General features: G+C 51.1%; 1 protein-coding gene across 2 annotated transcripts; it reads right to left on the bottom strand.

Annotated features, from left to right (window-relative positions):
* Window positions 1-5,067: 5,067 nt before the first annotated feature.
* On the bottom strand, window positions 5,068-11,025 carry LRP10 (LDL receptor related protein 10). Of its 2 annotated transcripts, none has more exons than XM_066388249.1 (7): window positions 10,423-11,025; window positions 9,974-10,030; window positions 8,986-9,121; window positions 7,871-8,100; window positions 6,774-7,791; window positions 6,325-6,454; window positions 5,068-6,193 (listed from the first exon to the last, which is right to left on the bottom strand). In XM_066388249.1, the coding sequence occupies exons 1-7, from the start codon at window positions 10,454-10,456 to the stop codon at window positions 5,603-5,605; spliced, it is 2,196 nt and encodes a 731-aa protein (XP_066244346.1). In that variant the 5' UTR covers window positions 10,457-11,025; the 3' UTR covers window positions 5,068-5,602. The 2 variants fall into 2 exon arrangements, with proteins under 2 accessions (XP_066244346.1, XP_066244347.1); XM_066388250.1 differs by having other exon boundaries at window positions 7,910-8,100; window positions 10,423-11,024.
* Window positions 11,026-13,858: the final 2,833 nt, after the last annotated feature.

Genomic DNA, 13,858 nt, shown 5'->3' with positions numbered 1-13,858 from the left:
CTGACACCTGCAAGCACCCAGTCTAATTTTCTGGCCCCTCCTGACCCAGTTTTGCCTGGTGCTGCGCTAAGCACCTTCCTACATTATCCTTCCTTCCTTTCATCCTATGAGCATAAGGCTCAGAGTAGTAGGTGGGTGGCCTGTCCCAATATGAATTTTGCAGCATCTAGAGAAAAAATAGGGACACGAGGACTCCCACCCAGATCTTTGCAATGCCAAAGGTTGTTCTTCATCTCTACTCTATGCTGCCTTCCTTGTCTTAAATATTCCAACTGTCTCTTATTATTGGGGACAATCCATATTGCAATCTCCAGTGGACTTTTCCAGTCTAAGAGGCAAATGGTAATCTTTGGACTAACATACAGTGACAGTCATTTATCTGGAGGTCAACTACAGGGCAACATTGTGGGGTCTAGTGGGAACAGAAAGGACTCCTGAGAAGGTACAATACTCATGCACTTTACTCATTGGATAGATTCTCCAGGCCTCAGTCATGGACTACTTATCCTTACTTTATTCACAATTTTAATGTGTCTGTGTATATTCATTCATGTACTCATAAATCAGAAGCACATTTTGTTTTTAGATTTTATTTATTGATTTTTGGAGAGAGAGGAGGAGGAGAGAAAGAGAATGAGAGTGAGAGAGGGGGAGAAGCAAGAATCATCCACTTGCAGTAGTTGCCTCCCATATGTGCCTTGACCGGGCAAGCTCAAGGATTTGAACTGGCAATCTCAGTGCTCCAGGTTGACACTCCATCCACTGTGACACCTCAGGTCAGGCCAGAAGCACAATTAAAGTTGCAAGTGACCCCTGATGGCCTGGTAATAAGGGAAGCAACATCACAAAAAACTTTTAAAGCAGTCAGTCATAAGCATCTAAAAATGCTTTAGCCTGGCCTGTGGTGGATAAAGCATTGACCTGGAGTGCCGAGGTCACTGGTTTGAAATCCTGGGCTAGCCCAGTAAAGGCACATAAGAAAAGCAACTATATACTATGAGTTGATGCTTCCTACTCCACTCCCAGCCCTTTTTCTTTCTCTAGCCTCTAAAATCAATAAAATATTATTTTATTTATTTATTTATTTATTTAAACAAGTTTTTTTCTTAATAAAATTTAAAATGTGAATACATGTGGAGATCATGAATAGGTTTGCATAGGATAGATTTTTTTTTTTTTTTTTTTTTTTACAGAGAGAGAGAGTCAGAGAGAGGGAGAGAGGGATAGATAGGGACAGACAGACAGGAACGGAGAGAGATGAGAAGCATCAATCATCAGTTTTTCGTTGTGTGTTGCGACACTTTAGTTGTTCATTGATTGCTTTCTCATATGTGCCTTGAATGAGGCCCTTCAGCAGACTGAGTAACCCCTTGCTCAAGCCAGTGACCTTGGGTCCAAGCTGGTGAGCCTTGCTCAAACCAGATGAGCCTATGCTCAAGCTGGTGACCTCGAAGTCTCGAATCTGGGTCCTCTGCATCCCAGTCCGACGCTCTATCCACTGCACCACCACCTGGTCAACCTATTTTATTTTTTTATATTTTTTAATTTTATAGAGAGAGGTAGAGAGAGAGAGAGAGACAGAAATGTAGATTTGTTCCTGTATATGCCCTGATCAGGGATCAGACAGACAACCTCTGTGCTTTAGGACAATGCTCTAAGCAACCAAGCTATCTGGCCAGGGCCATTCATTTGAGAGAGAGAGAGAGAGAGAGAGAGAGAGAGAGAGAGAGAGAGAGAGAGATGGGGAGGAGCAGGAAGCAACAACTCCCAAAAGTTCCTTGACCAGGGAAGCCCAGAATTTCAAACCGGTGACCTCAGCGTTACAGGTCAACACTTGATCCACTGTGCCACCATAGGTCAGGCCTGGCCAGGGCATTTAAAACTAATAAATAAGCAAGCAAGATTGACCAGGCAGTGGAGGAGTGAATGGAGCGTCGACCCAGGACCCTGAGGACCCAGGTTCAAAACCCGGAGATCACCGACTTGAGTGCGGCCTCATCAGCTTCAGTACGGGGTTGATGGCTTGAGCGTGGGATCACAGACATGACCCATGATCGCTGGCTTGAAGCCCAAGGTCACTGGCTTGGCTGGAGCCTTCTGATCAAGGCACAAATGAGAAAGCAATCAATGAACAACTAAAGTGCGGCAACTATGAGTTGATGCTTCTCATCTCTCTTCCTTCCTGTCTGTCCTTGATCTCTCTTGCTTAAAAATATCATAAATAAATAAAAATGCTCTAATGTCATTTGGCATAAAGGCAAACAGAACCGTTACACTATTATAACTTCTGAAAACATTGCTAAAGAGGAGCCATTGGTTTTTATGGATGACCCTTATCCTACCAGAAAAGTTTATATTATAGTGCAGATGTGCTAAAGATGAGTGTAATATTTTAGAATGATTTCCTTCCAATTTTTTTTTTTAGTGAAAGACAAACAGGGAGAGAGATGAAAAGCATCAGTTCTTTGTTGCACCACCTTAGTTGTTCATTGATTACTTTCTCGTATGTTCCTTGACTGGGGCCTACAGCCAAGCCAGTGACCCCTTGCACAAGCCAGCGACCTTGGGCTTCAAGCCAGTGGCCTTTGGGCTCAAGCCAGCGACCATGAGGTCATCTCTATGATCCCATGCTCAAGCTGGCAATCCTGCACTCAAGCTGGTGAGCCCATGCTCAAGCCAGAGGAGCCAACGCTCAAGCCAGTGACCTTGGGGCTTCGAACCTGGGTCCTCAGCATCCCAGGTTGATGCTCTACCCACTGTGCCATCACCTAGTCATGCCCAAAACGAGTTTTTAGGTTTTAAATTATAAAGGGGTGAGCTTGATGTAGATGGAAAACTCAGGTGATTGGATTCATTTCTATGATATAAGAATCAGGGGCTGCAAAACTTAGCAAGAATTCTTGACTATGACATCCGCCTGCCTTCAAACCAGCTTTAGGCCACAGAAATAGGTTGGCTTTCACCTTGAACCATCATCTCTCTCCCTCTAGTGAGAGATTGTATACTTGCCCATCCATCTCCAAGCTCCCTCAGAAATGGAAAGTCATGGAATAGTGGGACAAGGGTGAGATGTGAAAGCAAAATAAACCAGGTTTAAAGGATCTGGCACTTAGCAAGGTGCCCAACTATCTGGTGCTCCCACAGCCTCTGCTGTGTGGCTGGGGAACCCTCTTCCTTCCTAGTGGGACTGTTGCTTAGCTCATGCCCAGATTCTGCCCCTTAAGGATTAAATTCTGTTGTTACCTCAGATTCCCAGCTGATCTTCCTCTCAAGCTGAGAACACCCCCCTCTGCCTCTTACACCCGATACTCGGCACCATGGATAGTGGTGTCCATCCTGATAGTATCTGAAGTTGCCATATTTTTTCCTTGGGCCATGGTTAAAAAAACTTGGGTGAATACTCCCCAATGCCCCAATCTCTCCTGGGTAGGATCCTGTTTTAGTTTTTCCTTACTGCCCGTACAAGGCCAATTTCCTCCCTGCCAACCTTGGGCTTCACCATGGCTAAAAGTAGTGTTACTGCTTGCATTTTCTAGAGTGCACACTCAGCACCTAGAGAAGCTTCTTTCAGGCTTGTGAATCTGTATACTCAGGCCTTCCTAGTGAACTCTACCTTCAAGCCCTCCTTTTCAGCATTCTGAGGCATTCTTGCACCAGGAGGACCATTCTTTTACCTTAAATCTGTCTGCTTTCAAGTTACAAAAAAGGTTTGGAATAGGACAAGGGATGAAGATACCAGTTGAAGGTGCCTATGGGAGAAGAGGCAGGAGTAGGGAGAGGGCAGAGACCAGGTGGTGGAAGCATGGGAAAAAACCAACATTCCATTTCAGTTTCCAATGGGTCCGACACTGGTGGGGCCCAGGGATTGTTTGCATTTGGGAAGAGCCAAAGACCCTCTGAAGAGGGTCTGGAGTGAAAGGAACTTGAGCCGTTCCTGAGCCTAGATGCCAGGGTCCCAGTACTGCACCATGCCCCCTTTCTGCCATTCCTCCAGCTCTTGCTTACTGGGAGAGAGGAAACATTTTGCAATTAGTGCTGCAGGTAAGGATGTTGACAGGGTATAATCAACAGGGCCCTCTACCAGAGGGGTGCGGATAGGCCAGGCCAGGCAGGTGAAGAGGAGACTGAGGTTTTCCTTGGGGGGGTGCTATTTCTGTCCAGGATGTCTTGGCTCTGCACTTGGGGCCTCATACTCACCTCCATAGGCTTCTTTTATATCCTCTGTCCCAATTTTCATGTCAAACTCTGGGATAGCCATTACCTCACTTACCAGAGGCTGAATTTCAACTTTTAGATAGTCCCTCCTCCATCACCCTCTCCAGCTCTTCAGCCCTGGCCACTGCTTGCACTCCTGTCTCCTTTCTGAGGAGGTTCAGGGTCTAGCCTACAGCCTTCACACTCAAGTCTGCTTAGTTTGCTTACCCTGTGGACACTCACCCTGCTCAGAATTCACAACTCTATTCCAATTACTGACAGCATTCTATAGAATCAAGCTTGGCCTCTTCTAGGAAGACCTCTCAGAGTTGGACAAGTTGATGCCAGCATCTTCCCAGACAGACTGTTTCTTCTTTTTCTCTCAATTTACCTTAGGCTGCTTTGAGGCAGCCTAGCTAAAAGTTCATCTGCCTTGCCTAGGACAGATTATAAGTGACTGTTGGGGGTAGAGGGTGGAGCATTGATTTCCATGTTCACTAGGGCAGTCTGCTCCTGGGATCTGTACTCTAGGAGTACTCCATAAGTGGGAACCTTCCCGGCTACAGAGCCCAGCAAGCTCACCAGACTTCTGACCTGGCAGTGAATAAAGAGGATTGGTGCTCACCCTGCTATCAATCACTAGAGCTGGGCCCCCAGTGGTGAGTGGAGGTGGAAAGGGTTGGTTCTTAGGGCCCCTAGAATTTTACCTGCTGAGTGGTATAAAAATCAAGAGTGTGTGGTTGGAAGATTAATAGGAAGAGGGCAGGAGGTGGAGGGCAGAGCAAAGGCCTCCGTAGGAAAAAGCAAAGTAAGGTGAGCACAAGCTGAGAAGGTACGGAGGCAGGGCTCAGGCTCACAGTTCATTTACGAAAATTTAAATTTCTGATTCCTTTATTTTCAACTTTCACTTCTGGACAATGACCTAGCTATGGGACAAAAGCATTTGTTGTGCTCTTTTTTGAGCCAGGCCATATAGGAAGGATCACAGTTGGCAAAACCTCAGGCCCTGCCCAAATCCTCCTCTTGGGGGCTGGGAGTTTCCAGCCAATGGCATTCTGGTGCTTAAGGCCATTTTTTGGGTGGGGAATTGACAAGGATGGAGTGTGCAGGCCTATGACCTCTTAAGAACTTTACTTTTTAAAAAGAGCCACCCAAATGGTGGTGGTGTGAGGAGAAGGCGGTGGTGGAGAGACTGCTCTCTGGCCAGGTGCAGAGAGAGAGCACTGTGTGAGCTCTCTCCCTCTGCCTGAGAGACACCTAACTTGACAGCAGCTATACAAGGCCAAAGGGAGGCTCATCAAGTCCCCTCAGACTGAGGGTCTGGGAGGGAAGTAGTGGAAGGGAAGGAAGCTGAGCTGCTTTCTAAAGGGTTGTCACTGTGGCTAAACCCTCAGGGAGCTGGGTCACCTTAGGCAAGCAGTGGCTCATCCTCTGCTTCAACCACCCAGACTCCTGGCTCAGCCAGTGGCACCAGCAGTACGTCGTCCTCATCCTCTGGGGACAGGACTATTGTGTGGTGTTCAGGTGGAGTTCGGGTTGGTCCTGGGGGCCGGCTTGGTCCTGGGGGCCGAAGACTGGGCAGGAGGCGGCCTCGCAGGGCCTGCACCACTCCAGACAGCAGTGATGGTTCTAGGGGCACTGAGGGCAGTGGCCCTGGAGCCTCTGGGACAGTAGGGAGGGCTGGAGACGGGAGGGAAGCCTTGACAGGCAGTGGGGGTGCCTGTTCCCTATCCTGCCCACCTTCTGCCCCAACCTCACGGGCTGGACCTGTACTGCCATCTGGGGCTTCAGGGGGAGCGTCAGTAGATGTGACCTGGGATCTGGTCTCAGGGGTCCGAGCCGAGTTGGTTCGAGGAAGCAGGCCCCAGCGCCGGAGGCGGCGCACTAGGCGGCGCACAGACCGGCCCCGCTGGCGGCGGCGGGCACTGGAGGCACCCCCTGGAGTCATATCCTGGCGTAAGATCTGTAGCAGAGAACGCAGGTTGCCCAGCACCGAGTTCTGCAAGGAGAGGAGACAGGTATCAGCGTCAGAGGGGTGAGCAGGGCCAGAAGCCTGAAAGGGGAGGGGACAGTGGCAGGGCCACGTGGAGTTGGGAGCAGGATGAGCTAGGGTTGGGGGTAGAGACTTACATCATTAGGGTTCTCCGTAGGGAAGTCCTCCACAGGTGGGATGGCACCCTGGGCAATGAGCTGCCCATAGGAGGGAGGAGCCTGCTGCTGTACAATCTCAGCCTCCATTCGGGAGAGGGGGGCAAAGATGCTGGAAGAAATGAGGGCTGCTCAGTCACAGGTGTTCTGGCTAGAGCAGCCTGTTCCAGCCTGGACTGGCCACTTCCTTCCACACCCGGGACAAGACAACGGAGGCTATGCTATAGGTTTCCCAAAAGTCATCTGAGGTCCCCTTCTTCCTTGAGATTGCTTCTCAGAGGAGCACCCTTTTCCCCAAACTGGACAACCCCACAAGACAACCCATAAGCTGGTCACTGGAACCTATCCCCGCCATGGGCACCCTCATGGTCCCCTGTGGCAGCATGAGTCCTGCTTCACCCTCAGTCCCCACTCCTCTACAGCCAGCTGACCTGTACTCCTGCGTGCGAATGGCATAGAGCTTGCAGGTACAGCCCAGAGCAATGACCAGTAGCAAGCCGCACACAAGGCTGCCAATGACCGCAGCTGTAATGACTTTGCGGGGCAGGGCATAGGAGCAGTCCCACTCATCACTGCCATCGGCACAGTCTGGCTGTCCGTCGCACACCCACGTCTCATACACACACTTCTCATCCCGACACCGGAAGTTGCCAGGCTGGCAGTGCCGGCAATGTCTCTCATCTGCTCCGTCGGCACAGAAGGTCTGGTAGTTACAGCGGTCAGCAGGCAGGTAGCAGGCTGTGGCACCGGGGGTGCCAGTAGCCCCACAGGGATAGTGTCCAGGCGGGCAGCTGGGGCAGTTCTCTTCATCTGTGCCATCGGCACAGTCCCATGAGCCGTCACAGCGCTGTGCCTCACTGTAGCAGCGCTCACCTAGGCCCTCACTGGCGCCCAGGCCAGAACTTAAGCCGCAGGGTTGGTCCCAAGGCAAGCAGTAGCCCTGCACATGGTAGGTGGCGTTGAAGCCCCTACCAATGCTCCAAGGAACTGTGTGGTAGGCCACGATGGCCTGGCCAGACAGCGTCTCCACGGTGACAGCCTTGCCATTGTTGAAGTGGGTAAGCCTGCGCAGCCGCCGGGAGGTCTCAGGGGGCCCAGGGCCATCATACACACACACTGTATCTTCATAGCCCAGATCCAGGGCGGTGAAGCGCACTGCCAGGCGCCGGCCATCATGGGGGTCCAGCAGCCAGAGGCAGGACTGGGGGTGGGAGACTGAGGCCAGATGTGAGTATCCAGGGGAGGAGAAGACCCCATAGAAGTCTTCCAAGGTGTGATTGCAGGGTGGGATGGGGACAGAGGCTGGGGTCAGGTCAGGGAAGGGATCTGAACTGCAACCTGCCTCATCCGAGCCATCTCCGCAGGTATCGACCCCGTCGCAGTGCTGGGCCAGTGGCACACAGCGGTGGTTCAGGCACTGGAACTCTTCCTGCAGGCACATCAGCCAATCTGCAGAGGCACCATGGAGAAGGGCTATGAAGCACCCAAACTGGTGGGATCTTCCCCTCCACCCTGGGATGTCCAGTACCTGTGTTGATAGCCCCATGGACATCCCTGTCCAGCCCACCTTGGCTGTAGGAGAGTAGGAAGCCCTGGCCCATGGGTGCTCTGGCCCCAGCATAGATGTACGTGATGGTGACATTGCCCCCAGGGAGCTGCAGAGGGCTGGCAGGTGCCTCACACAGGGAGATTTGTGGCTGGAGAGGGGAGCGCAGGATTAAGCGCTCTGAGCCACAGGCCAGGTGCAGTTTTTGGAACCTACAGGAGTGGAAGAGAGCAGGATGTAAGATATTTTTGACCACCACTGGCTTCTTCCTCTCCCAGGCCTTTTCTACCCTCAAAAGCACAATTACCTACTTATCCACAATTCAAATACCCAAGTGAAAATGCAGTTAGCCAAGTTCCTTAGCAGTCGATGGCAATAGTACTAACAGAGGCCAGTGGTACCCTGAGACTATGAGATATATCCTAGAGCACTGTGGAAAAACTGACTTGTCTTTTGGGATTGTGGTAAGAACAGGTGTATTGTTTTACAAGTTGTGGCAGCGCTGTCACTCAAGGACAGTGTTAGCAGTAACTGGCAATTACCATACAGTTCAATTAACCAAAAACTGCCATCCCCTCCAAATGTCTGTGATCTCTCTGCCCGACAGCTTCTCTCCAGATTGCCTTCTTCCTTCACCTACCCCTTTCAGGGCAAATTCATGAGAAGTTAACTCTGTGAAGCTAACAGCCAGGTACTTAACATGGGCCACAACACCATACCTATACTGTTTAAGAGATCTGGGGAGGCTGAGGAAAGTTCTAAGTTAATTAAGGGAATAGATCTGAATACTAGGCAAGGATGCGCAAAGACTGAGGGACTCCTCAGAACAGCTATCTAGGCAGCCCAAGGACTGTTACTAGAGTGATTGTTGACTTTCAGAGAGGCCAGGACCCAAGCTAGATCCCCATTCTGCTGTAATTCACTGTGTCTGGTCCAGAACAAGCCAGGCTTTTAGGACAGAATAGGGCAAATCAAATCCCACTCTCCCCTCTGTTGACAGGGATGAAAATTCTACAAAGAAGTGATCCCTAAAGGCTTTTCCGTGATGAAGCAGAGAAGGGCAGGGGAGAGGAACAGGGTCTTGCCGGGCTTCTCACCTGACCGTTACAGTCTGTTCCTTGCTGCCAAGGATGAGCCAGGTGCAGTTAGCAGGGGCGAAGCGGCTGTCCCGGTCCAGGGGCCTCTGTAAGGTGCCCTGCACTTCCAAAAGCACTGCTGGGGGGTCCTCACAGGCTGTAACAGAGGCAGTCAGAGACACTGGCTGAGACTGTTACCATCCCACCTCTCCCCAGGCTTGAGGCATCCAAGGGCCTGGGATCTTCAAGAAGGAGCAGATAAACTTCTTCTCACCTATACTCTATATCAGGGGTCCCCAAACTACGGCCCGCAGGCCACATATGGCCCCCTGAGGCCATTTATCCGGCCTCCACTGCACTTCTGGAAGGGGCACCTCTTTCATTGGTGGTCAGTGAGAGGAGCATAGTTCCCATTGAAATACTGGTCAGTCTGTTGATTTAAATTTACTTGTTCTTTATTTTAAATATTGTATTTGTTCCCGTTTTGTTTTTTTACTTTAAAATAAGATATGTGCCGTGTTCATAGGGATTTGTTCATAGTTTTTTTTATAGTCCGGCCCTCCAACGGTCTGAGGGACAGTGAACTGGCCCCCTGTGTAAAAAGTTTGGGGACCCCTGCTCTATATATATAGTCATAGTCTTCAGTGGGTCCCCTCCCCAGATGCATCATAGCTTCACCTTAAGTATCAACAACATAAACAATTTGAGGTCTGCTTTGTGCCAGCCACTGGGCCAGGAGGAGCAGGAAATACTGTCTCTATCCTCAGGGAGACTACATTCTGGCTAGGGAGATCAAAAATGGATCTTGGGAAAAAGACAAAATAGTACCTAACTACCAGGTGAGTGCTCATACTGGGTGTCAGTTTCCCCATCTGAAAATTAAAGGGCAGATAATCTCCACTCAAAAACTATGATAGGTACCAGAAGAATTCAGGAAAGAGATACTCCTTTTCTTGGGTCTTCCCTCATTTTGCCAAGCCCTAAGGCCCCAGAGGCATCATCTACTCACCAGGATTTGGGAAAATGATCCGGTCTGGATGGGCCAGCGCGCCTCCTAGAGGGAGAGCTAGAAAGGGCAGGAGAGGGAGTCAGAAGTTTTCTTCACCTGAACAACTCAAGGAGAAACAGGAGCCACCGGGGACTTCCGGGTAGTTTATGGGGAAGGGGTGGTGGAGCAAGGGGCGACTGAGTGCGCGGCCTCAAAGGAAGGTCTGGCAGCATGGCTGCGGGTTGGGCACGGAGATCTAGGGAAGCCGGAGGGAGGATGAGGGCTGAGGGGGGTGACTGAAGACTTCCCGGAGGTTGGGGCAGGCGGCGCTGGGTGCGGCGGCAGAGCTGGGGCCACGGGCTGGCAGGGCAGGACGAGGGGCCGCAGAGAAGGAAGGGAGGTAGAGCGTCCTGGCCGGTGGCAGCCCTGGAATCGCGGTGCCGGTGAGGAGTTTCGTTTCGGTTTCTTACCTAGGAGGAGGAAGACGAGGCTGGCCGGCGGCATCCTGAGCCGTCCGGAGGAGCAGAAAGAGTCCCGGGGCTTCTGTCGTCTACCCAGTGGGGAGGTGGCGCCGCTCCGAGCGTCCGGGCCCACCAGTGCCGCCTCCCCGAGGGGGCTCCATGGCCGGGGCTCCTCCACCGGTGCTCGGGATGCCAGGGCTGGGGGCGGGGAGGCGGCGGAGGCCCGAGAGCAGGGGCGGTGCCTCTCGCCAACTTCGGAGTTGTCTTCCGGGCTGCCGCCGCGCTCTCCCTCGAAGCCGGCTCCCGATGTCCCGGGAATCCGCTCGAAACCCGGCTCCGGGGCGCACCCTCGCCTGGAGCCCGCCCGCAGGCCGCGAGCGCCCAGGTTCAGGCCTGGCCGCCACCTGCCGAGGCTTGAGGCCACTTCCTCTTCGAGCCAAACTTTGCCGACCGTAACTTGCACGGCCGGCCCGGGGGTGGCTCAACTTCTCCAGCGCGTCCAGGAAGGAGAGCGCGAGGACGGGGGACAGGCAGCACGGCCCAGTTCCCCGGCCCTCGCCCGGGCGGCTCTCCAGACAGCCCAGGGGTTGGAGCAACCGGGGCAGAAGAAGGGGGCGGGAACGAGCTAGCCCCACCTCTGCTCTACAACACGCGGCGCCCCGCCCACCAGCTCGCCTTAACCCCTTTCCCGCCCTGCCGGGACTTGTCAGACCGGCCTCTTGACCAAGCTTCAGTCTCCAGTTTTAACTCGGCTTTGTTTATTCCTTTCCGTGTAACACGTTTATTACAGGACATATTTGTTAGAGGACAACTGCTTAGTCCGTAACTGTCATGTTTTTCCTTTGGACTCTTAAGCTCTCAGGTCTTTTTTGTCCCAGTGTCTGAGGTAAGGTATCACTTTTTGAAGTGAGCTTCTATTATAGAAATTACCACACGATGTTAAAAACTATTTGTTTACTCATCGTTCCAGCCCCCGCCCCGCCTCTTCTCTGAAAACTGAAACTTCCTGTTTACCTTTGTACCTGCTGGGTTTCTCTCCTGTTTCGACACAGTAAAAACTCAATAAATGCTAAATAAAGGGATAAATATGACTTCCCCACTTGCTGGCTTTGTGACCTTGAGAAAATTTCTTTCTTTCTCTTTTTTTTTTAGAGAGAGAGAGATGAGTATAAACTCGTAGTCTAGTAGTTGGAGCACTTTAGCTGTTCATTGATTGCTTTCGCATTGGTGCCTTCAAGGGGGGATAGGAGGGTTAGGGCTCCAGCTGAGCCAGTGATCCCATGCTCAAGCCAGCGACTTTGGGGTCGTGTCTATGATCCCGTGCTCATGAGCCCGCACTCAAGCGGAAGAGCCGGCGCTCAAGCCAGTGACCTCCGGAACCGGGGTCCTCAGCGTCCCAGGTCAATGCTCTATCCACTGTGCCATCACCTGGGCAGGTGTTGGGAAATTTTCTTTTCTTTTTTTTTTTTTTTCTTTTTTTTTCTTTCATTTTTCTGAAGCTGGAAACAGGGAGAGACAGTCAGACAGACTCCCGCATGCGCCCGACCGGGATCCACCCGGCATGCCCACCAGGGGCGACGCTCTGCCCACCAGGGGGCGATGCTCTGCTGGGCGTCGCCATGTTGCGACCAGAGCCACTCTAGCGCCTGGGGCAGAGGCCACAGAGCCATCCCCAGCGCCCGGGCCATCTTTGCTCCAATGGAGCCTTGGCTGCGGGAGGGGAAGAGAGAGACAGAGAGGAAAGCGCGGCGGAGGGGTGGAGAAGCAGATGGGCGCTTCTCCTGTGTGCCCTGGCCGGGAATCGAACCCGGGTCCTCCGCACGCTAGGCCGACGCTCTACCGCTGAGCCAACCGGCCAGGGCGGGAAAATTTCTTAACCTCTCTGTGCTTCTCAGTTGTAAAATAGAGATAATAATAGTGCATCTCCTTGGTAAGGTTGTTGTCAAGCCCTTAGGGAGATAATGCAAGTTGAGCATATAGGACAGGGGTAGGGAACCTATGGCTATAAGCCAGATGTGGCTCTTTTGATGGCTGCATCTGGCTCGCAGACAAATCTTTAATAAAAAAAATAATAACATTAAAAATATAAAACATTCTCATGTATTACAATCCATTCATTTCCTACAGCTCATGTTCATGGTTGCGGGTAGCTGGAGCCAATCACAGCTGTCCTCCGAAACAACACCAAATTTTTATTGGATAATGAGTAAGGTACAGGGTCGTTGTATGGCTCTCACGGAATTACATTTTAAAATATGTGGTGCCTGACCTGTGGTGGCGCAGTGGATAAAGCATCGACCTGGAAATGCTGAGGTCGCAGGTTTGGAACCCTGGGCTTCAAACCTGGTCAAGGCACATATGGGAGTTGATGCTTCCAGCTCCTCCCCCCCGTTCTCTCTCTGTCTCTCCTCTCTCTCTCTCTCTCTGTCTCTCCCTCTCTTCTCTAAAAAAAAAAAAGAATAAATAAATTAAAAAAATAAATAAATAAAAATAAAATATGTGGCCTTCATGGCCCTCTCAGCCAAAAAGGTTCCCCACCCCTGATATAGGAAGTGCTCCAATCTGGTAATAATAATTGTTATTAGTCACAGGAGATTTTTTTTCTTATTTTCCAAGTGAGGGGAGGGGAGACAGACAGACTCCCGCATGTACCCTGACTGGGATCCACCTGACAATTCCCATCTGGGGTGGCTGCTCTTCCCATCTGTGGCCATGCTCACAACCCAGCTATTTTTAGCACCTGAGGTGGAGCCTCCTCAGCACCAACCAATCTAGCTATGGCTTCTGGAGGGAGGGAGAGAGAGAGAGAGTGAGAAAGAAGGGGTAGAGAAGCAGATGGTCACTTCTCCTTTGTGCCCTGACTGGGAATCAAACCCAGGACATCCACATGTGGGGCCGACGCTCTAATACTGAGCCAACGAGCCAGGGTGAGAAATTTCTAATTTATGTGGGTTTGGGCTACCTATTTCCTATGGCATTCATAGGTAGTATTAATAAGCAATACCAATAGCAAATGCTTTTTGAAACATTCTTTTTATTTATTTATTTATTTATTTATTTATTTATTATTTACAGAGACAGAGAGATAGTCAGAGAGAGGGATAGATAGGGACAGGCAGGAAGGAACAGAGAGAAATGAGAAGCATCAATCATTAGTTTTTCATTGCCACGCCTTAGTTGTTCATTGATTGCTTTCTCATATGTGCCTTGACCATGGGGCTACAGCAGACCGAGGAACCCCTTACTCAAGCCAGCAACCTTGGGTCTAAGCTGGTGAACTTTGCTCAAATCAGATGAGCCCACGCTCAAGCTGGCAACCTCGAGGTCTCGAACCTGGGTCCTCCGCATCCCAGTCCGACACTCTACTTACTGCGCCACCGCCTGGTCAGGCACCAATAGCAAATGCTTTTTGAGCTTTTCTTTTTTCACATTTCAGGCACAAAAC

The sequence above is a fragment of the Saccopteryx leptura genome, chromosome 6 (assembly GCF_036850995.1).
Source record: "Saccopteryx leptura isolate mSacLep1 chromosome 6, mSacLep1_pri_phased_curated, whole genome shotgun sequence".
Classification (NCBI taxonomy): domain Eukaryota; kingdom Metazoa; phylum Chordata; class Mammalia; order Chiroptera; family Emballonuridae; genus Saccopteryx; species Saccopteryx leptura.
Note: the sequence above shows the minus strand (reverse complement) of the source record. Positions and strands in the feature narration are given on the sequence as shown.

What these genes read in the sequence shown, in the direction of transcription:
- LRP10 (XM_066388249.1), bottom strand. Translation starts at nt 10,456, where the DNA reads ATGCCGCCGGCCAGCCTCGTCTTCCTCCTCCTAG. An exon ending in CCATGGGGCTATCAACACAG is followed by an intron (nt 7,792 to 7,870) that starts GTACTGGACATC and finishes GTGCCTCTGCAG; the next exon opens with ATTGGCTGATGTGCCTGCAG. An exon ending in ATTCGCACGCAGGAGTACAG is followed by an intron (nt 6,455 to 6,773) that starts GTCAGCTGGCTG and finishes CATTTCTTCCAG; the next exon opens with CATCTTTGCCCCCCTCTCCC.